Below are 26,271 nucleotides of genomic sequence, written 5' to 3'. Positions count from 1 at the left end.
CTCCCTTCCCCCTCATTCAATCCAAAATCCACCATTCTACCATGCCTAATTTTCACAAAAATTTTGATACATCACCCCAATTTTTGAAATTTTGTCCCCTCTTTCGAGGGGGCATATCTAACCACCAACCTAGTGCATGTCGAGGCATGTACTTTACTTGCTTGTTTTTTTTGAAACAATGCGATAAACTGCACCATCTCAAAGAGGGGCAAATGTAGACGCTTAAATCTGTCCACTTAATTAAATGAATACTTAACATTTATTTGATTATTTAACCATCAATCAATAATTAATTAATTAATATTTCTAATTCTAATAGATAGTAAAAATTACATTAAAAAAAATCATAACTACCCAATTAATTATACTAAATGTAGAAAAGAATAGGAAAATGCAGCAAAAATATTGAGCGAATTTCCCATCACGATTTGCTTTGTGGAAATCACCAGACTTGACCCAACATAAGTGGTTTTTCGAGCGAACCAAATTGCGCTAAGGGTTTGCAACCCGGGATTAGGGCTCCACTGCCTAATGAGCAGACGGAATGGCAAGTGGTGAAACCTAGGAGGTCACGCAAGGCAGCTATGAAAAACTCTCTGAGGATGGTGACTAGCAATGACCGCTGCCAAGGAAATACTAAGTCAACCATCTCCAATAGGTTTTATGAGTTGTAGAATCTTGAGGAAGGTTTCATAAAACCAGCTCCCCGGGTCAGCTCTCACTCCAATAATGTTATAAGAAGAAGAAATAATAATCACAGAAGGTCGGTTGATATTCAATCCAGACCTAGGGCTTCTGAGGGCAAGGGCAAGATAGTTGTGATGCCTCTTAAACCCTCAATGGATGAGTCAGTTACAAATAGGAACCCTAATTCAGATGTGGCAAATATTTTAGAGATTAATGATAACTTGGTTAAGAGGATTCAACAGTCTTGTAAAGCCTTTGGGGTTTTCGCTAGATGGCAGGGACTTGGAATTTCGTCAAAGGTTATTGCAGACTGGTTTATGTCTTCCTTCAAATGGATGGTAAGTATAGCTATCTTGATTGAGGGCTTTCTGTATATTGATTGTGAAAATTCAAGTCATAAGGAAGAATTCTTAATAGGTAAATCTCCAACTTTCAAAGGTTTTGATTTTAGTTTTTTAGATTGGCATTCGGATTTAAACCCTAAAAATTTGAAATCTTTTAAGATGGATAGACCAGTTTTGATCCCTAACTTACCAATAGAATTAATGGACATCGAAATTATTAGGAAAATAGGTAATCACTTGGGTAAATTTGTAGAGATTAGTGATAAGAATAGGAAATACTCGAACTGTGTAATGATAATTAACATGGATATTAGTGTTAAAACTTTAAAACCTATTGAAATTAAATCAGGGATGTCGTGTTTCCTTATCTACCCTGAATTTTACAAAGGAGTTATGGACTTAGACCGTGCTCCCGCATTGATCCCAGAATTCCCTTCTCAATCAAGATCTAGCAAGATTCCTAGGGTAGACATTAGTTTCAATTTGGAGCAAGGAGGGTTTGTGATTAGGGAAGTCTCTTTGCCACCTAGGCAACCTGAGGAGATAGAAGAGGGGGAATTTATAGCAGACTAGAGCGGGGATGAATGGTTGATCCCCTCCTCTCCTTACCCCCTTGTGGAATCTTCATTGGATAAGCTAGGTATGACTGCTAATCCAATGATGCCCCTTGTCAAGAAGGGTGAACTTTCTCTGGCTTCTAAAGATGGTATGGGTAGGGAGATGGAAGCTCTTCCTCTTTCCTCAGATCGGGCTACTAGATTGGATGATCAAAGCAACTTTAATAGTTCTCCCCATCTGAAGGAAAGCCCCATTATTGTGGAAAGGGTTGATCAAGAGGAGGATCTAGCCTGCAAAGAGGAAGAGGTTAATCGCATTATTAACTATCTATGTGACTCAGTTATTGAGGAAATCATGGATAAATTATTGGATGAAATAATAGATAAGGATGAACTTGATCTTCAGAAGAAAAAAAATGCTTAGAAAGGTAATTTTGGCCCTCTCCCTCCCCCTATGGTCTCAAACATGGAGGAACTTTTTCTAGATTTAGATAACAAGGAAAATGAAAACTTGGGCATTGAACTCTGGGCAGATGATAAATCCACTCCGGATTGTGCCAAGTCTTGCAAAAAGAGAGGTAGGAAATCCTTATCGGAGCTAAGAGCCAATGATGGAACTGCGGAAGGTCGGGTTAAACTCACGGACATGTTTCATGCAAGGAAGGGGAAGGTCCTTCCCAAGGTGTCATGAAAGTTGTTTCATGGAATGCTAGGGGTTTAAATGCCCCTAACAAACAGAGGTTAGTCAAGCAATGTCTATCCTCTTTCAGTCCAGAATTAGCTCTGTTATAGGAGACTAAATTAGGGAACGAAGATTTAGTCTCCTTCGGCAAGCGATTAAGCTTTAGACAAATTACAGGGGACCCAGCCAATGGAGCCTCTAGAGGACTTGCTATATTTTGGGACCCACGCAGTATCCTCTTTTCATATATGGAATCTCACAACAATTGGATGAGCGGGAGGGTTACTAGCCTCAAAAAAAATCTAGATTTTGTCATTATTAATGTGTATGGGCCTATCCTTAATGAGGATAAAAAAAGAGTATGGGAGGAAATTGAGAATTTCACAAACACCCTTAATCAGATATGTATCTTAGGTGGGGACTTTAATGCAATTTTGCATCATCATGAGAAGCGAGGAGGCTTAGGTATAAATGCTCATTCTTTTCTTGACTTTGCAGATTGGATCCATCAGAGTGGCATGATTGAGATTAATATGGTTAAGGAAGCCTTTACCTGGAATTATCATAGGTTAGGGTTTAGTAACATTGCAGAGAAACTTGATAGATTCTTTGTATTGGGCAATCTCATCAACTTTCCCTATACCTTGGATGCCTCTATTCTACCTTTCTCAGGATCGGATCACTTTCCTATTCAACTTGCCATTCAGGGCGAGGTTGGTCCAAAACGATGCCCTTTTAAATTCAAGAATATGTGGCTGAAGGACAATAACATCCTCAAGCTTCTAAAGGAGTGGTGGAATGCAGCCAAGGTCTCTGGGTCTGGGACCTTAAAGATTGTTAACAAACTTAAGATTATTAAGCAGAATCCAATTCATTGGAATAAGGAGCACTTTGGCAATATTTTTGACAATAAAGCCCAAGTGGAAGTTGAGTTGGTAGAAGTTAATGAGAAAGTAATGTGACATGGGATGGATGAGGCCCTATTTCTTAGAGAAAAGAAACTCCTTACGGATCATGAATCTATTCTTGCCAAAGAAGAAGTCTTCTTGAAACAAAAATCTAGAGAGATGTGGTTAGAGGAGGGTGATAAGAACACCAAATTCTTCCACAATAGTGTGAGGATGAGAAGAGTCATAAATCATATCTCCAAGATTAAGCTAAGTGACGGCTCTGAGGTGGCTAACCCTAAATCCATTGCAACAGAGGTTGTAGATTTCTTTTCACTTATCCTAAATTCCGATTGAAGCCCTCGTGGCTCTATCCAGGACAAGTTTATCAAGTGTATCCCAAAGCTTCTGAGTAAGGACCAAACTGATTTCCTTACTGCTAAATTTTCTTTAGCAGAAGTAGAAGTAGCTCTTATGCAGATGAGCCCAGATAAATCCCCTGGGCCGGATGGCTTTCCGCCTAGCTTCTTTCAAAAATGTTGGCCCTTCTTAGGTGTGGAAGTAACGATAACTCTGGAAGGAATGAGGAACTCGGGTAATATCCTCAAAGAAATTAATAATACTTTTTTGGCTCATATCCCAAAGAAGGATAAACCTGAGCTTTTTGATGAGTTTTGACCCATCGCCTTATGCAATACTATCTATAAACTTTTTTCTAAAACTCTAGATAATAGGATTCAGAAACTCCTTCCCCTGTTGATTAGTGAGGAACAGACAGGTTTTGTTTTTGGAAGATCTATTTACGATGGGGTTATTATAGCTCAGGAGGCTATCCACTCTGTCTAGAAAAATGGTAATCCCAGTATGCTCTTAAAGCTAGACATTAGGAAAGCATATGACAAGGTCAATTTGATATTTCTATGCAGATGCTTAGAAGCTTTTGGATTCCCCTCTATCTGGATTAATTTGATTTTTGAATGTATCTCTATGCCTAAATTCTCATTACTGGTTAATGGCACTCCTGAAGGATTTTTTAGTTCCTCTAGGGGTTTGAGGCAAGGAGATCCTTTAGCCCCTTTTCTCTTCATCATTATGGCTGAATCCTTGGGGAGATCGATTTCTAGGGCCAAGGAGAATAGTCAGGTGATGGGAATTAGAATCACCAACAACCTTGACCCTATAACGCGTCAACAATTTGTGGATGACACTATGTTATATGGGCTTAGCGATCTAGGTGAGGCTCGGGCTTTTAAGCAAATCTTGGACTCTTACTCAAAGGCTTCAGGTCAGGAAATTAATCCGTCTAAATCGGAAGTCTTCTTTTTTAACACTAAGTTAAGTTTACAAAAAGACATTTGTGGCATTATGAATTTCAATCTAAGAAGCGTCCCCTGTAAGTATCTAGGCTTGCCCTTGGATAAGGGCTCTGGGTCATCTAATATGTGGGATGGAGTAGTAGAAAGGATTAAAAGTAGGGTTCTTTCTTTTGGCAAGGGGCGAAAGAGAAGAAACGGATCTCCCTAATGGTCTGGGACAAGATTTGTAAGCCTAAGTTGGTAGGGGGTATTGGGATTAAGGACATTAAGGTCCAGAGCAGGGCGTTAGGGGTCAAATTAGTATGAAGAATGTTCAGATCTCCTCATCTTAAGTGGGCCCAAATCCTCTATCATAAATATCTCTGAGGTAGGGACCATATGAGCCTCTTCAGGGATTCCTCCCCTCTGAGAGGCTCGTGTATGCTGGATTGTAGGAAAATCATCTTAGACAAATTATCATGGAATCTGGGAAAGGGGGATAAAGCCCTCTTCTGGTCTGACTCTTGGGGAGGTTTTCCAATCCTTTAGCAAAAAGTTAACCTAGAATCATCGAGAGTAGTGCTTGAATCTGTGTGGGTAGGTATGTCAAGGACTACATCACGCCCAATTTAGCCATTTTTTAGAGGCAACTGGTTCCTTTTTCAGGACATCTCTTATCAGTATCTCCCCTCGATTAGTACCAACTTGATGGCATTCTTGTGATGTTGATGTGACCCCCTTTCTGCGTTTGCAAGCAATTGCTTAATAGCTCGTTCATGCAGAGGCAGCAGTAATAATTACTATGAGCATGGAGATTGCTTTCATCGTATCTTGACCCTCTGATCTCTATCATCTATCAATATCTATCGTCCCTCTATGGTAAGATGAGTTGTATTTCTCGATACATTTAATTATAGCTCTACTTAAGTCTGTTTTGCTTGGTTTTTGGCTTATATGTGTTTTCAAAAAGCTCTGATGGATACTCCGCTAAGACTAATAGGGCTCAAGCGGCAAATGGCTTTTGTAGGAGAAATTAAGGAGAGATTGTGTTGGTGTTGGAAATAAGCCACACCCGGACCGACGATGGATTGGTCCAAGAGGGGCCAGTAGCTCAGTGGTAGAGCACTCCAGCAGCGTATGGAAGGTCCTAGGTTTGAGTCCTAGCTGGTCCATGTCTCAACATGGTATCAGAGCCAGGTCCAGGCTAGGATCCCCAAGCACACAAGAGGTGTGGCTTAAGGGGGGGTGTTGGTGTTGGAAATAAGCCACACCCAGACCGATGATGGACTAGTCCAAGAGGGGCCAGTAGCTCAGTGGTAGAGCACTCCAGCAGTGTATGGAAGGTCCTAGGTTCGAGTCCTAGCTGGTCCATGTCTCAACAGATTGAAAGGCATCCTGGTCCATCTGAACCCTCTGGTCATCAGGGCGGTTTTGAAAACCCTTGGGAATGACTACAATATAAATGTAAAGTTATTGAATGATTCAATAAGGTGATTGTCCTTATCTGCTATTGTAAGCTTCTATGATGATTATGTGAGCTTCTTCCTGTAACTCGGCTCAAGGTCTTTATCTTTATATGACATGAGCTTTTTAACATCTCCTATAGTCTCTGAGGATGTTGCAAATTAATTGTGAAGGTTTGGCACCACTAGTTGTGTGGTTTTTCTGGGCTAACATCTCATTAAGTGCTTGTTGTAAGATTAGTCTAGAGGTTTTTATGCAGGTTTGGTCACGATAAGCCTTGCAAGGCCTTCCCCTTGAGGTTTATGGTGCTTCATTACTCATTCAAGGATTTTATTTGGCATTGCTCTCTTATTTAAGCTTTGTAGTGTTTTCTCTGACACTGATCTTTCCCGAAAGATCATTTGCAGATCATTTGTAACCTGCTTCTGAGGATTTGATCGAGGCTTTCATGGGCGAAGCAGTTATCATTTTTTAGGTTGGAGCAACTCTTTCAGAACTTCTAAATTTATAGAATGATATCTCTCTATCACATGGCTCTGTCGGATGGGATTTTCCCAGGGGCTATTGTATCTGGTTCTCTTTCTTGTTTATGGGTATCACTAGATTCTGATCCTCTAAGGGATTTGAAAAATAAATTGAATGAATGATTCAATAATCGAATGATTGCATTGAACGATATACACACGTATATATAGAGGTTACAAGACGATGTTCTATAATTAGAACATAACGTTAAAGTAAAAGATTAAAGAGCTAAAAGCTAAATTAAGCTTAAAAGCTAATTAACTAAAAAGAAAAAGCTAAATGCTAAATGCTAAATAAAGCTTAAAAGCTAATTAACTAAAAAGCTAAATGACCATTAAATAAGGAGCTAAATATAGGTGACTAAAATATAATTAAATATTCTAATACCCTCCCTTAATGGTCATGCTATCTATCACACCAAGCTGCCCTCTAAATTTGAGAAACTTTGTTGGGCTCAAGGACTTGGTGAGGATATCTGCAGTCTGATCTTCTGTAGGAATGTACTGCAGTATCACTGATCCATCTTCAACATGCTGGCAGATGAAATGACAATGAAGCTCCACATGCTTTGTCTGCTCATGGAAGACTGGATTTTTGGCTAATTTTAAAACCCCTTGATTATCACAAAACAAGGGAGTAGGTCCTGGTTGAGACATTTGCATGTCTACAAGCATCCTACGTAGCCAAATTGTTTCACATGTTGCCTTAACAGTTCCCCAATACTCTGCTTCGGTCGAGGAAAGAGTTGTTGCCTGTTGCTTCTTGCTGGTCCATGTGACTGCACATGTACCCAAGCTGAAAACATACCCAGAAGTTGACTTTCTATCATCAACACAGCCTGCCCAATCTGAGTCTATGAAACCAACCAGCCTAGGATCTTTGCTTCTGTTGTATAGAATGCCAAAATCAAGAGTGCCCTTCACATATCTAAGCACACGCTTCACTACAACCCAATGTTCAACTTTTGGGGCTGACATGAAGCGAGAAATATAGCTCACAGCATAACTAATGTCAGGTCTAGTGGCGGTGAGATAGATGAGGTTGCCCACTAGTTGCCTGAATGCAGACTCATCCACTACAGGTGAAGCTGATTTGGCTGATAATTTGAGCCCTATCTCCATAGGTGTCGATGCAAGTTTACAATCTTGCATTTGAAACTTATCTAGTGGGCTCTTGGCATACTTTGACTGAGAAATGAATATGTGGCTATCAGTCTGCCAAACTTCTACACCGAGATAATAATGGAGAAGTTCCAAATCTGTCATATCAAAATTAATACACAAATTCTATTTGACCTGCATGATTAGATGTGTTGCATTACCAGTAATGATGAGATCATCAACATAGACTACTAGAAATAGAATATCATCACTAGTATGTTTGACATACAAATTGGGATCTGAAGGACTCCTCTGAAAGCCTTGATCAATCAAGTACTTTCAATTTTGATGTACCATGCACGAGGAGCATGTTTGAGGCCATAGGGTGCTTTGACTAGTCTACATACCTGGTGTTCCTTACCGGCAACCTTGAAACCTGGAGGTTGCATCATGTAGACTTCTTCCTGCAAATCGCCATTGAGAAAAGCACTCTTGACGTCCATTTGATAGACTTTCCATCCAAATTGAGCTGAGAGAGCGAGGACAAGCCTAATGGTACTCATCTTGGTTGTGGGAGCAAATGTCTCCTCATAGTCGATGCCCTCCTTCTGTGAAAACCCTTTTGCCACCAATCGAGCCTTGTACTTATCAAGGCTCCCATCAACTTTATACTTGACTTTAAACACCCATTTGCAGCCAATGGGCTTCTTTCCTGGAGGACAATCGGACAATACCCAAGTGTTGTTTTCCAGAAGACTATGTTGCTCCACTGTCGTAGCCTTTTCCGATTCAAGGACACCTTTAGCCTCTATATATGTTTGAGGCTCATAAATTGCAATGGTAAGTTGATGCTTAATACTCATAAGGTAGATTGCAGTGAAGACCGCTTCCACCCAAAAGTGTTTTGGAACATTTCTATGCTCCAACATAGACCGAGCCATCTTAGTGATTGTACGGTTCCTGGGCTCAACAACATCGTTCTGTTGTGGGGTGTAAGGTGTGGTAAGTTGATGCTTAATGCCATGTGATGCACAAAAGTTGGTGAACTCTGTAGAACAAAATTCCCCTCCATTGTCGGACCAAAGAGTGACTATCTGCCAGCTAGACTCTTTTTCCACTAAAGCCTTAAACGTTTGAAACATGGTGAACACCTCTAATTTTTGCTTAAGAAAATAAACCCACATGCGTCTACTGAAATCAACAAATAATAGAAAATACCTGCATCCAATGATTGATGGAGTGTTCATGGGACCACAGAAGTCTGCATGAAGGAGTTGCAAGACCTTGGATGCTCTCCAAGCGTCTCCATCTGAAAACGGAGTCCTATGCTGCTTTCCACCTTGATACACTCCGCAAACTCCATGATTCTGAGTTTGAATCTCAGGTAATCCTGCGACTAGATCCTCTCGAACCAACTGAGAGAGATAGTGGACATTGAGATGCCCATATGGCTGATGTCAAAGAGTGCTGATGGAAGTACTCCTAGCTGCCATGGCGAGCTCCTGAGAACCAGTAGAATCAACAAGCCTATAAAGACCATGATCCTCAATACCAACTGCAACTGTAGTGCAAGTCTCTCTGTCAACAATGTTGCACTTGTGCAACCTGAAGACGACATCCAGTTGTGGTGAATGCTGCATAATCTGATTGACTGACAGTAGATTGAGCTTCATACCAGGTACAAAGTATACATTGAGGAATATTAAATCCCTCCCACTAGATGAAATCTAAACGTTGCCCTTGTCGACAACAGTATACTCTTCGCCTCCACCAAAGATCACTAAATCAGTGAAAGGCATGTACTCTGTAAACCAATCCCGACGATGTGTGAAATGTCGAGAGGCTCCAGAGACAATGTACCAGGCTGATGATTTAACATGATCAGAGTAGGTTTGGGCCATGAACGCATAGAAGGCAAATTCCTTCTGATCAGGATGCGTGGCAGAATTGGCTTTCTACTTGGACCATCCCTGTTTGGATTGTTGGGATGCTATCAATTTTCGGCAATCTTTCACCAAATGCCCATATATATGACAGTAGAAACACTGTAAGCTCTTCTTTTTGGAAGACTGTTGAGGTTGACCTTGACCTTGTCCTTTCTGCTAGAAGGACGGAGCTTTACCCTTGTACTTATGCGAAGCTGAGGCTGTGAAAGCCTATTCAGTGGATGAACTAGCGCTACTTCCATCGATCCTGTTGTAGCAGCTTGTTGCAAAGATCAAGAAACTTCAAATCAACACTAGTAGAGGAGATATTTAGCGTATTAATGAAATGCTCATAGGATCTGGGAAGGCTTTTCAGCGTAATCTCTACCATATCCTCTTCCACCATGGTTCGGCCTATAGCTTCTAACTAATCATGGATGTCCTTGATCTTCGTAAGATGTGCCTAGATAGATGACTTCTCATCCATCATGATAGAAAACAATATATTCTTCAGAAAGAAAGCTCAGCTCTTGTCGGACGTTTCATGAAGATCCTTCAAAAGATCCCAGATCTCTTTTATTGTTTTACCTGAAGGCATTTGTGGGAGTTGATCATCTGTGACAGAGAGTTTGATAAGAATAACAGCCTCTCGATTCTTCACATCATGTTTGTCTTGATCATCACCTGTTGTTGTAGGACGAGATTCCTTGCCCAAAACAAGTTGATCAAGGCAAAGTTACTCAAAGATGGTAAGCATATGTTGTTTCCAGGTGTTGTAGTTGCGACCGTTGAACTTCTGACTGTGTTCCAACATGATGTTGGTTAATGATGCCATCACGGAAATCAAGGTCGATCGTTGTTGAAAAAACTGAAACCCTATAGGAGAATTTTGGCACGAATTCCAAGACATGAATTTCGAGGTTTGGAAGAAACCCAAAAATTAAAATTTTCTAGACACTGAAAACAACATAAATGGTGCCCAATAAATAGTAAAAATCCCAACCTCCACAAAAATAGTAGAAATTGTGAACTGTTTTTAAATTCCAAGACAAATTTGCTGCACAAAATTTGAGGTGCGGAAAACGAGGCACCCAGAAAAATCTGAGACCCAATGGCTCAAAAATCGAGGCATGGAAAACGATGCACCCAGAAAAATCTGACGATGACCCAGTTGAGGTCTCAAAAAACCCAACAAGAATCTCCAACTAGAGTAAAATTTTGACTTGAACTAAAGGGTCAAAACCCTAGTCAAAAGTTGCAAAAACTCTAGGAAAATTTTCAACAAAAAATTTCAAAATTTTTAATTTCCATGCTCTGATACCATGAAAAATAAATTGAATGAATGATTCAATAATCAGAGTATATATAGAGGTTACTAGACAATCTTCTATAATTAGAACATAACGTTAAAGTAAAAGATTAAAGAGCTAAAAGCTAAAAGCTAAATTAACTAAAAAGAAAAAAGTTAAATGCTAAAGAAAGCTTAAAAGCTAATTAACTAAAAAGCTAAATGACCATTAAACAATGAACTAAATATAGGTGACTAAAATATAATTAAATATTCTAATACGATCTAGGCAAGACCGAAGGTTTTCTTCCTCCATTATTTCCTAACGATGCCCACACTGAATGGAGTTTGTAATCATTTTCTTTAATTAATAAAAAAATTCAGGCTTCTTACTGATCAACTTAATTAATTAATATTTAATAAATTCATCTTAACCCTCTTCTACTATTAAATAAATTATTCAATTTATTTCATTTAAATCATTAAACCATGTTCTAACTTTTAATTAAATAAATAAATCATATTTGTTTAATTAAATACCTCTCATATTTAAATTAATTAATATTTATTTAAATCCCTTAAAGCCTATCCATCACATTTAAATAAATAAATATTTATTTAAAATCTTAAAACCCTCACCCACTTCCACTTTTAGAAAACGCACGTTGCACACTAAACCACCCTCCTAATCATGTCTAAACCCCAATCATTAGCCTAATCCCCCTCTAAGTGTTTGCACATTCCTAAACTAAGGGATTAGAGAAGAGTCACTTCTCAAAACATTTAAGGCTCTTACAAAGCCTTAAAGGCCTTCTCCCTTCAACAAGTTAACCCACATAGGTCTTTGGCCAAACTAACCCACATTTGACCCTTGGTTAGAGACTTATTCATTAACCCAACCATCCATGGTAACCCTCAAGTCCCCTCAAGCCTTAAGGTTTTGGTCAATCAAACCCTTTAACCCTTGCACATTCCTTTATTAATTAAATGAATACTTAACATTTATTTAATTATTAAACCATCGATCAACAATTAATTAATTAATATTTATTGAATTCATCTTAACCCTCTTCTACTATTCAATAAATTATTCAATTTATTTTATTTAAATCATTAAAACATGTTCTAGCTTTTAATTAAATAAATAAATCATATTTGTTTGATTAAATCCCCCTCTCTTATTTAAATTAATTAATATTTATTTAAATCCCCCTCTAAGTGTTTGCACATTCCTAAACTAAGGGATTAGAGAAGAGTCACTTCTCAAAACATTTAAGGCTCTTACAAAGCCTTAAAGGCCTTCTCCCTTCAACAAGTTAACCCACATACGTCTTTGGCCAAACTAACCCACATTTGAGCCTTGGCTAGAGACTTATTCAGTAACCCAACCATCCATGGTAACCCTCAAGTCCCCTCAAGCCTTAAGGTTTTGATCAATCAAACCCTTTAACCCTTGCACATTCCTTTATCAATTAAATGAATACTTAACATTTATTTAATTATTAAACCATCGATCAACAATTAATTAATTAATATTTATTGAATTTATCTTAACCCTCTTCTACTATTCAATAAATTATTCAATTTATTTTATTTAAATCATTAAACATGTTCTAGCTATTAATTAAATAAATAAATCATATTTGTTTGATTAAATCCCCCTCATATTTAAATTAATTAATATTTATTTAAATCCCTTAAAGCCTATCCATCACATTTAAATAAATAAATATTTGTTTAAAATCTTAGAACCCTCACCCACTTGCACTTTCTAGAACCTTCACCCACTTCCACTTTCAAGAACACTCTTTGCACATTCCTAAACTAAGGGATTAGAGAAGAGTCGATTTTCAAAACATTTAAGGCTCTTACAAAGCCTTAAAAGGCCTTCTCCCTTCAACAAGTTAACCCACATGGGTTTTTGACCAAACTAACCCACCTTTGACCTTGGTTAGAGACTTGTCCATTAATCCAACCATCCATGGTAACCCTCAAATCCCCTCAAGCCTTTGATCAATCTAACCCTTTAACCCTTGCACATTCCTCTACCCCTTAGATAAAAGTTTTATCCAATAACCTAACCCCTAATTAACCACCCATGGTAAACTTTTATCCAATAACATAACCTTTGCTTAACCACCCATGGTAACCATCATGTCTACTCGCACATTTAATGCTTTGTCCCTCTCCTCTCAAGCCTTCCTTTGTTGACACTTGTCAACATGTGATTGGCTTGAAGAGGAGAAAATAGGTTGAAAATCCAATTCCTTGGGCAATCTTAACCCTTCCTCAATCAACTCAATCCCAACCCTTCATTTGCCCATTTTTTTCATAAATAAGGCTCATTCCTTCATTTTTGAGGACACACACACGAGTTATCCATGCAACATGCATTGTTTTTGAATGTTTTGAAAGAAGCCATTGTATCATACTTTAGTTCTTCCACTAATCATTCACGACATTTCGTAACTCACCCTTTATCATACAACTTTTAACCAACATGGATTTTACTATTTATACAACCTTCCGAGTATTTTGTGTTATGTATCGAAGTCTTTCACGGTATATTTATTTTAGTTTCTTATGTTATAATTGTATCAAGACTACTTGTAAGGAATACTGTTCAAAACCTTTAGAGGTCTAACATGTTTTCGATTCAGATTACTGAACATAAGAATAATAGCTGAGACCCAAGGTTGAAACATTTGAAAGCGTTACTTATATGGCACAATCAATCAGGAGGTTCAACCACTGATTCATTTATTTTGACTAACCCCTGCTCAACTTATTTATAGCAATGCCTACGGGCACAATCAATCAGGAGGTTCAACCACTGATTCATTTATTTTGACTAACCCCTGCTCAACTTATTTATAAATTTATAAAATATTTGTAGGGTTGACTCTATTAAAAAAATTCCCTGTTATTTTTAAACAATAAATTTATATTAAAAATACTAATAATATCTTGAATAGCTAATAACAATAATATTAAATTTATATTAAAAATACTAATAATATCTTGAATAGTTAGTAACAACAATTTGAAAAAAATAAAAAATAAAAAAATTATAAAGCCACGACATTTTTCACAATATGCATTTACTACTTTATTCCAACTACTCATTTTTTCCAATAATCATTCCAACTGTCTAGATTTTTCTGAGCATGCGTAATAAGACCCAAAACACAGAGAAGTCCACTAAAAACATGTAACAATAAATAAAACTCTTCATTATTTACTAGTGTATGAAGTCTGCCTTGCTAGACATACACCCAACGCCGTCTGACGTTATACATCATCTACAGAAAACATACGACAGCTATTCATTTGTCAACTAGCATAATAATTTGCCATCAACACACAAAATGACTGTGAGACACTTTATTTTTTACAATCATGCTCTAACTTGTGGTGCCATGAAACATTTTCCATAAAGTAACATAAAATAACAAGGTTGCATGGGTACTCGTACCCTACTCGTACCCAGACCCTGGGTACGAGTACTGGAGACTCGGACATGCATCCTGGATCGGAAACTTGGTTGGAAACATATTCACCCGTCTCCCACCGTCTCCAAGCCAAACAAAAAAAAAGGAAACCTTAAAATGTTACAAATTAATAAAGGACAAACAAAGAGAGAAGAAGAACAGAAAGAAAGAATAACAAAGAAAAAACCAACAAAACAAAAAGAAAAAATAAAAAAAACAGGCAACAAAATAATCAAAATGTAGTACAAACGAAAAAAAAAAAAACAATGCTCAAAACAAATGCAGATCATGAGGATTTCTTAAAACGTTGCAACAGCCATGTCATTATATTTAATGTTCACTGTTCATATTTTCAGAATTTTTATAATTATTAAATTATATTTAAAAGGAATTGGCATCTCCAAGTACCCACGTCTCCTATTTTGAAAAAATTTCAAAATAGCCGTACCAGTACCAGCACCATTCTCGAGTACCCCCATACCTATGCAACCTTGTAAAATAATAATTATGTAATGACCATTTAAAGTTGGTGCCAAAAGTAACACATACATGCATTTATTACACAAACATTTGATTCTGTTTATCTTACTGAAATAAATGATGCATAAGCATGTACCACTGCAAGAATGCAAGTAACCACAAATAAATATCAATCGGACTCCGCAGAGTAAAAAGACTGACAAATTCAAGCACTTGTAACAAATAAATATCCAACGCGAAAGACCAACAAGAAAAATTGATGCATTTGTAACAACTTATCAATCATAAAGGCCGTCCACTTCTAACAAAACAAGTTATTAAAAAAGCACGTCCACTTCTCATAACAAGTCACAAACAAACAAGTATTATAAGCACCCTGAAGGCAGCAAAAAGAGAATAAAGGCAGTCTCAATCACTAAAAACTACAAACATCCAATAAATAATTGTTAGGCATCATTAAGAAGTCACCATGAAATATATCTCAAAAAAACTCAAATTTATTTTCCCATTTCAATACTGCACTACAATAGAATCCTCTTTTTTTATCAAGTCTTCTGCGACTGATTATGCATGTACAGCAAATTCTCTTATAAATTGAGCCAACAGACCTTACCATGAATAAGACTTTATACATATAACTGTGACATGTCTGACCATGACAATCAGAAACATATAATTGTGACATGTCTGACCATGACTATCAGAAACAATCAAATGCATAAAGCAAACTAAAGGATTACAATGTGCAGAACGTGCTATCTAATAGAAAAAAGTATCTCCCATATGAAAAAAAGGGGATTAGGAAGATGCAAATGTTTCACTACTATAAAAACATTTTCGAATACTAAAATGTAAACTCTAAAGACAAAACAAAAATCTTAGGCTACTATGCACTAACAAGCAAAAGTTTACATCCAGATGAAATGTAGCATAGTGCAGAAAGCAACCTATTGTCTGGAACAGTCAGAGAATGTCACCAAATGGTGTTTATACGATACTGCAACAAACAGTTCTCCACGTATAAAGACCAGAGAACAACTGTACATAAAAGAGATGACATTTCAATGCAGAAGCGAGTATAGGTGATCTACAGCTATAACACGCATCCTTAAAACTGAGCACCTGCGCAGCTCTGATGAGCCTGCAATACAAAAAAGAAATTACGGCCAAATTAATTTAGTATTCTACCCATTCAAAATAGCAGACAATATAATGTAGTTTCTAAATATAAAGTTTTTGTGGCTCCAAATCTAACAACATAGAAAAATAAATTTTTGGAATGATCTTTTACCGTATACTCTTGATAACTTGCTTATAGGAATGAACATAACAAACATCAAAAATAGAACTAAAATAACAAATTACCAGATAAGGGAGCCAAGTTGCATGTTATAAAATTTGCTTTGCAGCCTTCCAAGTTGAATTCGAGATCAATGTAATTCCAGACTAACCTTCAGCCTCATTATTCTGCAACTTCTATAGCACACAGCCACATACCTGGGCTTCCATCCTCCTATCTACAGTAAATAGTTTGATCTATCTGTGGTGGGATTGGCTTTATTTCAGTGCCAAGCTCCTGCTCAATTCTATACCTGTACTTTGGGAAATATCCATTAAAGATAGATACAAAATTCAGCTTAAAAAGTAATTGTATCCTTAAATAATTTAAAAAAAGAACACCCACTGGGAACACAAAATCAAACTCACAGATTAAAACGGTCCTCAAATGTGATCAGATTAACAGCAAGTCCTAGATGACCAAATCTTCCAGATCGCCCAACCTGAATACACGAACATGTGAAAAAATGAATGAACTTTGATGATCATAAACTAATTATATCATTCTTCCGCAATCACCAAATGCTATTTGTTAGTTACAAAACTTAAGCATCAACAATCAGATGCACTTGACCACTTACCCTGTGTAAATAAGTTTCTGAATTTTTTGGAAAATCAAAGTTGATAACAACATTAACCGCTTGAATATCAATCCCTCTTGTGAACAGATCTGATATGGCCAGATATAAAGAACAATAAGAACCATAAGCAACAGAATAAACTAATAATTCTAAACAGATTGCACTTAATGAGTAGATTAAAAATATTCATTATTAACTACCTGATGATACCAGATTTCTACAGGCACCATTGCGAAAATCATGGAAAACTCTATTACGGTGAGACTGCAACATCTTTGCATGAATGTAGAAACAAGAATATCCAAGCTCTGTTATTTTCTTTGCTAAAAGTTCCACACGGTTGACAGAATTGCAAAAGATTATAGACTGATTGATTTGGAGCTGCAAGAAACAACAAAAGTCATTGAAATGTTGACACAACACTCATCTATTATATGATCAAAGGGCAGTTAGCAAAACATGTTTGAAACCAACCTTGGAGAAGAGTGTGTTGAGACAATGAACCTTCTGCCTCTCTTCAACAAATGCATAATACTGTGTTATACCTTTAAGTGTAAGTTCATCCATAAGGTTGATGACATATGGTTTGCGCAAATATCTGTCTTTAAAAGATTTAACAGTGACAGGAAATGTAGCAGAAAATAATAAAATTTGGCGTGTTTTTGGAAGGAATCTAATAAGCTGCTCCACCAAAGGCTGAAACTCTGGGGAAAGAAGTTTGTCAGCCTGAAAACAAACAAGAATTTTTAGCCCAACTTAATTAAGCAATAAGTAAATGGCTTAAACCACAAAAATTATAAATATATGCAATCTCTAATAGATATACAAATAAGGTATCCTTTATTAATTATGGTAATATGACTGTACAGCAGTCCGTGTCCATTGAATATTTAAAACATCAACACAAAACAATATTCCAAATGTTCAACATAACGACAAATTAAGGACCTGTTTCCAATACAAAAGGACAGACCTGCTTTACAGAACCAATAAAACTATTTCTTCCAGATATCAGTATAGAAATGCATAAAACAAAGACTTCCAGAACCAGGGAGGGCCCAATGTCCAATTTATCTATCAAAAGCTTAAGCATCTTATAGTGGAGGCCTGGATTCAAATGGGAAAATGGTATAGTGGGAGCATCAGCAAATGGGAAAATGGTAAAGCAGAGCACCAGGTTCAAAATAGATGACGCCATTGGCAAATTCTTTTTCCCTAATGGTATTCCTTTCCTAAATACAAGGACGCCATAGCCAAGGTATGCAAGCTTGTAGAAATTAATGCCTACAAGGGCAGAAAAACTTGCATGTAGTGGCTTGTACCTCATTGATTGCAAGACATTTGAATGCAGCCAGAGCACTGCAAAACATTGGCATGTAGAGCCTAAGGAAACCAGATTTGTTGTGTTCACGTTGTAGGATGGGAATACAGTTCATTCCAACAGCTTCTAGTCATTTTGATGTTTGTCACTTGTAGACTATAATTGCAATTCTCGGCACATTTGTAATTTGAACTTCCAAACTTTGTAACTTTTCAAGTTTCAACTTTAAATCTTTCATTGATATAAAATTATAAATATATAATATAACTGAACATTTATATTATTGATAATTTATATCCTGCGAACATGAAGAAATACAGCTACTATCTTCAGATGGACGGAAAGATGATCAGAACTTCTGAAAATGAAAAAGATTGAAAAATAGCAACAGGCTAGATAGTTCCAGCATTTCAAGAAAGTTTCAGATGAAAAGTTCTCTGGAATTCTACCAGATCCAAAAAGCTCCACAAAAAATCACAAAATGTAAAGCAGCTCACCTCATCCATGACAAGCATTGTACAATCTCTCAAAATGCATACACCCTTATTTGCTAGATCCAGAATTCTACCAGGTGTTCCAACAAGCAAATGAACTGTCTGATACAAGCGCATTATATCATCCTTCAAACTAGTTCCTCCAGTACTAGCCATTACTTGAATATTAAGGTGCTTGGCTAGTTCCTTGCACACTTGTGATGTTTGAAGGGCAAGCTCTCTTGTTGGAACTAACATAAGAACTGCATCAAACGCACAAAAAAATTATTTACTCCAGAATGTCAGTGCCAAAACTAAGTGACTTACCAACACAAAAACTAAATTCAGACAGTGAACAAAAATAACATATAATTCTCTATAACTGCAGCTCCAAAACAACCATATTGTGCAAAGTACTAGCATATACTGCAAAATGACAAAAAGAACAATTTTCCAAGCCAAATAATGTATCCAAGCAGATTCATTGTATTGCACAAAAAATACAGAAAGGCCAGATTCTAATAAGCAACAACTCACAAACCAAGCTAGCTCAGGCGAGTCAGAGGGGACTATTAACAAAAAAAACTTGCATATCTTAGGTTATTAAAATGCAGTCATAAATCAATCCTCTACAAATTAATTTATTTAAACTTCATTGATCACCTTCCATTTCCAAGACATAGTAAGCCCAGCTTAAAGATTATCACAGTTTAGCAAAAGATCACAAGAAACTTGCCATGCCAAACAGTTATATTCCGATCATGCAGGTAAGATAAAAATTCTGAATTTTAAAAAGACATGGTGTTCTTCCAAACATTTAACAAGAAAATGACTCCAGCAAAATTCACGTTTTAGACTTCCCTACCAAGAATGATCATTGCAATTACATCTAGCCTACATCCTCCGCAATCTTTCTAAATGCTTGAATCTATGATTAATTTGCTCTTGTTGCATACTCAATTAATCATCATAACTTCAATCATTAGAAAGAGACTTTGGATCATGATTAAAGTGATAATTTGCTATTGGTGTACTCTTCTCTATGATATAACAGGGCCCCACATGGACATTCTATCTTATATGCACCAATTTTAAATTTCAATTCCAATTCATCTTTAGTCAATCTGAGCTTCATTCTTAACTTGTTCTGGGGGATGAAAATAGATTTCATTAATGGATGTTTCAAAATTCAAATGATTTGTGACAGATCACTTTGATGTAACAAAGAAAAGCATGCAAAACCCCCCAATTCTTTTTCAATTTTTGTACTTTTCTCATGATCCGCCCAATTGAGATCTGCTTGCCAAAATATTAACTAATTATTTTTAAGAACCTCTTAAATAATTCAGCTCACGATCTTCATCAAAATTCTAAAAACCCCTTACTTATGGGGGCCCTTTGGGGTCGTGTTGAGAAAATGAAAGCTAACAAAGAACTTCATGAATAATATTTCTGTACACCCACTGAGACAACAAACCCTTGACTTTCCTCTTAAGAAGACAATCATGGAAGCTTAAGTTACCTTGGCATTCCACTTCCCTCGTGAACTAGATGTAATTGAGTATGTTGTTGATCTGATTTTGGAAATCACCAAGCTAGTGTAAACTATTTTCCAGTGTTTACAAAATGCGGACAGAGAGAAATAAGATATTGCATTTCAGCCCTTTTTGGTGGGACAGCATGGGATGGCAATTAAAAACAAGGAAAACTTAAGAAATATAGTAAAGTTCAATTATTCAAATAATAAAGCATTCACCATATTCATTATATAAACATATTACATAACACTAGAGCTGAATAGAGAATTCACAAGGCCAACATACAGATAAACAAGATTTCATTGTCAATCCAAATGATTGGTAATTTTATATTAATTTGACTTCATCACCTGTTTATTTCTGTATCAGATTCAATTTAATCACTTATTGCTTCTGGATTTGATTGTTTATTGCAATCCAGAAGCAACAAGTGATAATTAGAATGGATTGTGGAAATCTGATAGCTTTAACAGATTCAATTTATCATTTCCTTCAAGTTCAGGGCCTGATCCTATACACAACTTATCATTCATATCTAATATGGATTCTCTAGTCAGACCACTTTCTGATTTTATCTAAACTTGTTTCTTCCCTAAATTGAGTCAAAAATGTCAAAAATATCCAATCTTGTAAAAATGTGTCCAAGAAAATAAACCTCAGATCAGCCATGAGCTAATAAAACATTCCTGAAAAGAATAATCACAACAAAATCTTAAGGCTGGTCAAAGTATAATCTGGAAGGATGATATGTTGCCACTTGCCAATACCAAGGTATAATCCGCATCAAAGACACTAACTTCCCCTTTTATTTTTCCTTTTAATATGTTTTCCATGTTAGCGCACTGTTTTGGTATAGTCCACATCAAAGGCACTCAACTTACCTCCCCTTGATTATTTACTTTTTTATTTTTCAATGTTCTTTACCATTGGGTACAGATGGCTATCCCTCGGATGATCGAGGGACATGAGACATCCCCAAATGTTTCTTGAGGTTTTGATGTCATTTGCAACCACAGGAGGAGGGGGACCAATAGCCATTCAATTTTTTAATACAACGTACCCCCAAAAATGAGGAAAATCAGCCCTGGTGGTTGGCATTAATCAATCAAGTTAGTTCTCTCCTCATCTATAGGATCTACAAATATCAGAGCTACAGACAGGTGCTTTACTAAAAAGATATACATCATCAAACGTGACAAGAATATCATCATTCTCCACTTTCTCATCTTAATAAATTCATCAAAACAAAGTCTTTTATAAAATTAGAGGCTCCTTCAACCAACGACTTTAACTTCACCCAAAAAGTAACCAGATCATAACTAGACAAAGCTATGTCATCCATTAAAGAATGCACAAGAATACCCATTTCATGGATTTTTGGATCACCGTGCATTTTCTTCATATTATCATCCAAGGAAAATTGGAAAAACACTGTTTTGGTAACCTTCCTAATAAAGAAAATGACCAAGTTATATTCCTCTTCTCGATGATGGATCAGGAAGCGTGATCTGAAAATTTGATGACAAAAACTACACAGTTTTCTACCAGAATCATTGCAATTCATTACATGGGCTGTAGGAACATTATATATTTAATTTAAAAATATGCTAAAAAACAATCTTTGATATATATTTCTTTACTGTAGAATACGTGAATTTAATTTCAGACAGAAAAAACCAATGGAGTCTACAGTCAGAGATTAACCTAACTGATCTTAAAAATAAAATTAATCACAATCAAGTTTAGACCCAAATGATACCTTGAATAGCATTCTTATTTTGATCTATCTTCTCTATTGCAGGAATGCAAAATGCAGCAGTTTTGCCTGTCCCATTCTTTGCACGAGCAAGAATATCACTACCCGTTAAAACAATAGGAATGCTTTCTTCCTGAATTGGCGAGGGTCTTTCAAACCCTTTCTCATATATGCCCATAAGAAGCTCTTTCTTGAGAAAATAATCCTCAAACTCATTCCCCTTTGTAGCAGTAACATCCTGTTAAAAATGGAATAAAATAACATCACATCAGTGAAGAAAACCGAGATTCCCAGAAAAAATTTCCTTGAGAACAAAAATATTTTTGACAATTGTAAAAGCTAAACATAACGAACAGGTAAATATTAGCACACATTAGAATTGGTTTCTGTGCCACCAAGTTGCATTTGTTTGGCTGATAAGATCAAAGTCCTCTCCCAAATTACAGGAAACTAGTTTTTAAGTGTTAATAGCTCAAACTTTAAACAATATGTAGATTGGTATTTCAACACCCCAGAAAGAGAGACTGAGGTATAGTGTATAAAAGGCTTCTCAATTAAATGAATGAATGTCCAAGGTGGAGTCACAAGCTTAACTGGGTCAAAAATGAGGGGAACCATTAAACCTTGTATAAAACAAACAAAAGCTTGGACTCAACAAGAGAAAATAATAATACTGATGAGACATGGATAAGAAAAAACTTTACATGCTGAAAATGACTTGAATAATAAAAAAATGAGTATTTTATGAGTATCAATATTATAACTGTATTTTATGAGTATCAATATTATAACTGTATTTTATGAGTATCAATATTATAACTCTTAGCCAAGTGAAGATAGGATTCTTGCACTTAAGCTTATATAACATGTCATTCCTAATTGCACATACGTTGCTATAGGATGAGATAAAGACTTGATATAAGGTAGTTTGCAAATTACTAAAAATAAAATCAAAGTTATATGATAGAGTCATTCCTAACTGTACTTAAACAACTATGTGATGGGATGAGACAACAACTTGAATTAAAGTAGTTTGCATCATAATAAAAATAGAATCAAAACATTATGATAAAGTCTATTTCCAGAAAAAATAAATAATAAATGGACTTACAAAATTAACTATTACATATTTCTAATATTTGTTGAGGACGCATCCTCAGTGTTTTTACTCGTCCCCATAAAGGGGGAGTTTGGGGGAGTTTAAGGTGAGACGAAAAGTCCCTGCCTCATCCCCAAATTTCAGTCAAAAATGAGACGTCTCCCACTGTAGATATGCCAAAGGGATGCCCCGTTATCCCTAGGGACATGAAGCAGTCCTCGACAGTTTAATAATTTTTTCCTCAACAAAATCATAATTTAAAAAGAAATTTCCAAAATTGTCTCTGCTACTGTTCCTGCTCTTGAATTGCATTTCACCCCTGACCAGATGCATGGATTGTCCCCGTCTTCATTCCTCAAACTTAAATATTAATTTGGGTTGTGTATATCTACTTTCATTGCTATCAATCCCAGCACATTATCATTCAGATGAACAGCATCACAGTTGACACTGCTACTGCAACTTAAATATGTCAGCTATAATTTAGTTTTCAACTTTTCATGTACATGTTAATGACATAAACTCCATGATGTCTCTGTAGAGCACCAATCAGGTTAAAAAACAGTGGCTGATTTAGCTGCAGCTACGAAATTCACAATTGCATTTTAAGCAGACTAATAGAAACTTCGAATAATGACATTCAATGGTGTTCATGAACACCATGGCAAAATAAAACTGCAAAAAATGATTTTCACCTCTACCTAAGTGGGTTTATGATGTAAGTCAAAACTTGTCCATCGAATTTAATTTACTTTTAGTTACTTGTATTATAAAATTTCAAATATTAATGTATTATTTTATTTTAATAACTGCTCCACCATCATCCTCAAAGTTTGGAAAAATTGCTGTCCCAAAAATCTGGAAAAAATATTGCATATTTCTAGTTGATTAGTGTCTCTCTCCACAACAAATATGTCGAACTAGCTGCTAAATTAAAAAGCATTCCTTCTTTTTCCGTAAATGAAAGCAACAGGTGGTTCATAAAGTTTAGATAGGCTTAGCAATAAATATATCCACTAAAATTCTTCAGTTAAACAAAAAAATAATAGATAGCATACAAACAGCTTTTGCAAGTAATTCTTTTAAGTACTGATAAACCAGCGTTTCTATCAAAATCACAAGTTTTGCTGTAACTATTTTTTTAGTAATATATCACAAGATACTATTGATTATCCAAAAAGAAAGATGCATACCTCTGTCCTGTACCTCGAATCAGGCTGAGGTATTTTCAGCTGTGCCTTCCAATCTTGCATGCTGCAAAGCAGAACTAGAAAAAATAAATGACCGCATTAAAATTAATTTAACCAATATTAAAAGCTCAATACCAATTAAAGCTCGAAGAATCGTATAAAAAATCGGGCACGGCAGCCGATAGGGGCAAAAACAACTGAGGGTTGGACATGAACATTTACAAGTTACTAATTAAAATCAGTACAGTTACGTCACAGAATTTTCTCCAATGCTATTTTTGAAATAGATGATAATTAAAACATATATGAAAGACAGAAATCTCAAATGTTAAAATGAAATATATCATTTCAAAGCAATGATCTGAATTGTCTCCAACGAAATTCAAGGGCAATCATTACAATGACCTTGGGAGTGCAGCAAACAATACATACCTTGAACCGACATCTTCTGAAAGAATCTTCTCTTCCGGTTCATTCAGATTTTCTTCTGAAGCAACATGCGTTGTGGATTCTAACTGTTGATGATTCCTGCGCATGGCAGACTGCGCAGCATGAGCCTGCAAATGTTTAATGTTTTGCTGCTGCAGGAAATGTTGTTGTTGTTGCTGCTGTTGCTGATAATTTCTTTGAGCATACATTAGCTGTTGCTGCTGCTGGGAATTTCTTTGCAATGACCGAGAATAATTATCGGCCCGGCCGTTCGACATTTTAGTTGGATAAATGAACGGGTATTGATATTGTAGAAATTAACAATGACCTAGAATTTAAAATTCTATACAGCAAAGGATCTTCAAGTCCTAACGAAGCCCAAAAATTGAAAGCTTCCCTACAAGTATTTTGCCTTGAAATCTTGGACTACTCTAATAAAAAAACTTTTCTTTATCCTCAATAATCCACGACCTTATTGCCGTTGAATTTATACATGAAACTTCTGTGTCTCATCAAACAAAGTTTGAACACAGAAAAAAAACCCTAACTTGTGCAGTAACCAACAATATTATTTTTCTTCACAGGTATTTAACACAGAATTTGGCAACTTCTATCAAAGAGACCCAAGACAAACAAGAATCTAGAACAGCGTGCGAGTGTTTGACAGAACCACAAGAGAAGGAAGCCGAAAGGCTTTCCGAAAAACGGAACATTATCAACCTAATCAGCTCAAAACTCCGCCAATATGAAATCACTAGTTTCTCAGTTCAACATCAACCGCTTCAAAGATTTACCACTCAAAATGTTTTGAAAAGCACGAACGAATGTTTCCTGGTATTTTTTTCAAATCTTGCTGCTTCAACCTAATTCTTCAAGATTTACCGGATGATATCAAACATCCCTAATCACACCATTCCAACCTTAAAAAAGCCATAAAACTGAAAACTCTACTGTTCTCGGAGAAAAAACAGAAGATTCGTTCGAAACCTCCTCTCACCGAACAAAATTTTCAAAACCGCTTGTAAGTTTCAAGAACCATAAAAAGTTTCGAGATCTACAGAAATTTTCAAATTATAGCTGATCTCCAGAGCAAAATACCAAATATATTGATGAATGGATCTATCCTCAGTGAACGCATTTGGAACTTTCAAATCCCGGGTCTTGTCAACACTTGCAAAAGATTTAACTACGCCTGATGTCACAACACTTATGTTTCAAAATACTGCAGATTTTTTTCGTTTGGAAAACAATTCGTAGGCCTACCTTATAATGGGTGCTCGAATTTCCCGCTCAAGAAAGATTTCAATTCATTGTTGAGGCCGGATCTGCAAGAATTTCATTCAATTTTTCCGTTCCGAATGACTACGAATCAACACTTTGATCTCTGGTTTGTTCGAACCCTAACCAGAGTTAAGTTCAACAGTAATGTTTTATCTAGCTTGGGTTAACTTTAAACCGTGAGCGAATATCAATGACTCGAGCTAGTGGATATGTTCGATGCTTGGCTTCCAGGCGTAAAACGTACGGGTGGCTTGCTATTTATATATGTATTTTTCCCCTAAAATATTAATTAAAAATAATAAAAATTTAAATTCCACCAGTCGGTTGCCAACTATACCACATCGATTAAAAATTTGGAAAGACATTTTTGGGGCTTTAGTACTTTCCAAAACCTCTTTATTTATAAAATTTAATTAAAAAAATTAAAGATTCTTTTTGATAAATTGAATTGTGATGTTGAAGTTCATGTCATTTTCTAAGGCATTGGAGAGCAGTGAATCTCCCTTAAGATAGTACTTTATTTGTGCCTAATGGAGATAG

At 36.2% G+C, this 26,271-nt stretch overlaps 1 protein-coding gene across 2 annotated transcripts; it reads right to left on the bottom strand.

Annotated features, from left to right (window-relative positions):
* Nucleotides 1–15,202: 15,202 nt before the first annotated feature.
* Nucleotides 15,203–25,969, bottom strand: LOC131029042 (DEAD-box ATP-dependent RNA helicase 8). Of its 2 annotated transcripts, none has more exons than XM_057959440.2 (10): nt 24,454–25,969; nt 24,025–24,085; nt 21,736–21,970; nt 18,463–18,701; nt 17,119–17,370; nt 16,845–17,025; nt 16,645–16,733; nt 16,433–16,506; nt 16,091–16,317; nt 15,203–15,866 (listed from the first exon to the last, which is right to left on the bottom strand). In XM_057959440.2, the coding sequence occupies exons 1-9, from the start codon at nt 24,726–24,728 to the stop codon at nt 16,239–16,241; spliced, it is 1,485 nt and encodes a 494-aa protein (XP_057815423.2). In that variant the 5' UTR covers nt 24,729–25,969; the 3' UTR covers nt 15,203–15,866; nt 16,091–16,238. The 2 variants fall into 2 exon arrangements, with proteins under 2 accessions (XP_057815423.2, XP_057815424.1); XM_057959441.2 differs by having other exon boundaries at nt 25,714–25,969.
* Nucleotides 25,970–26,271: the final 302 nt, after the last annotated feature.

This window comes from Cryptomeria japonica, chromosome 2 (genome assembly GCF_030272615.1).
Source record: "Cryptomeria japonica chromosome 2, Sugi_1.0, whole genome shotgun sequence".
Classification (NCBI taxonomy): Eukaryota; Viridiplantae; Streptophyta; class Pinopsida; order Cupressales; family Cupressaceae; genus Cryptomeria; species Cryptomeria japonica.
This window is presented reverse-complemented; position numbering and strand designations above follow the sequence as displayed.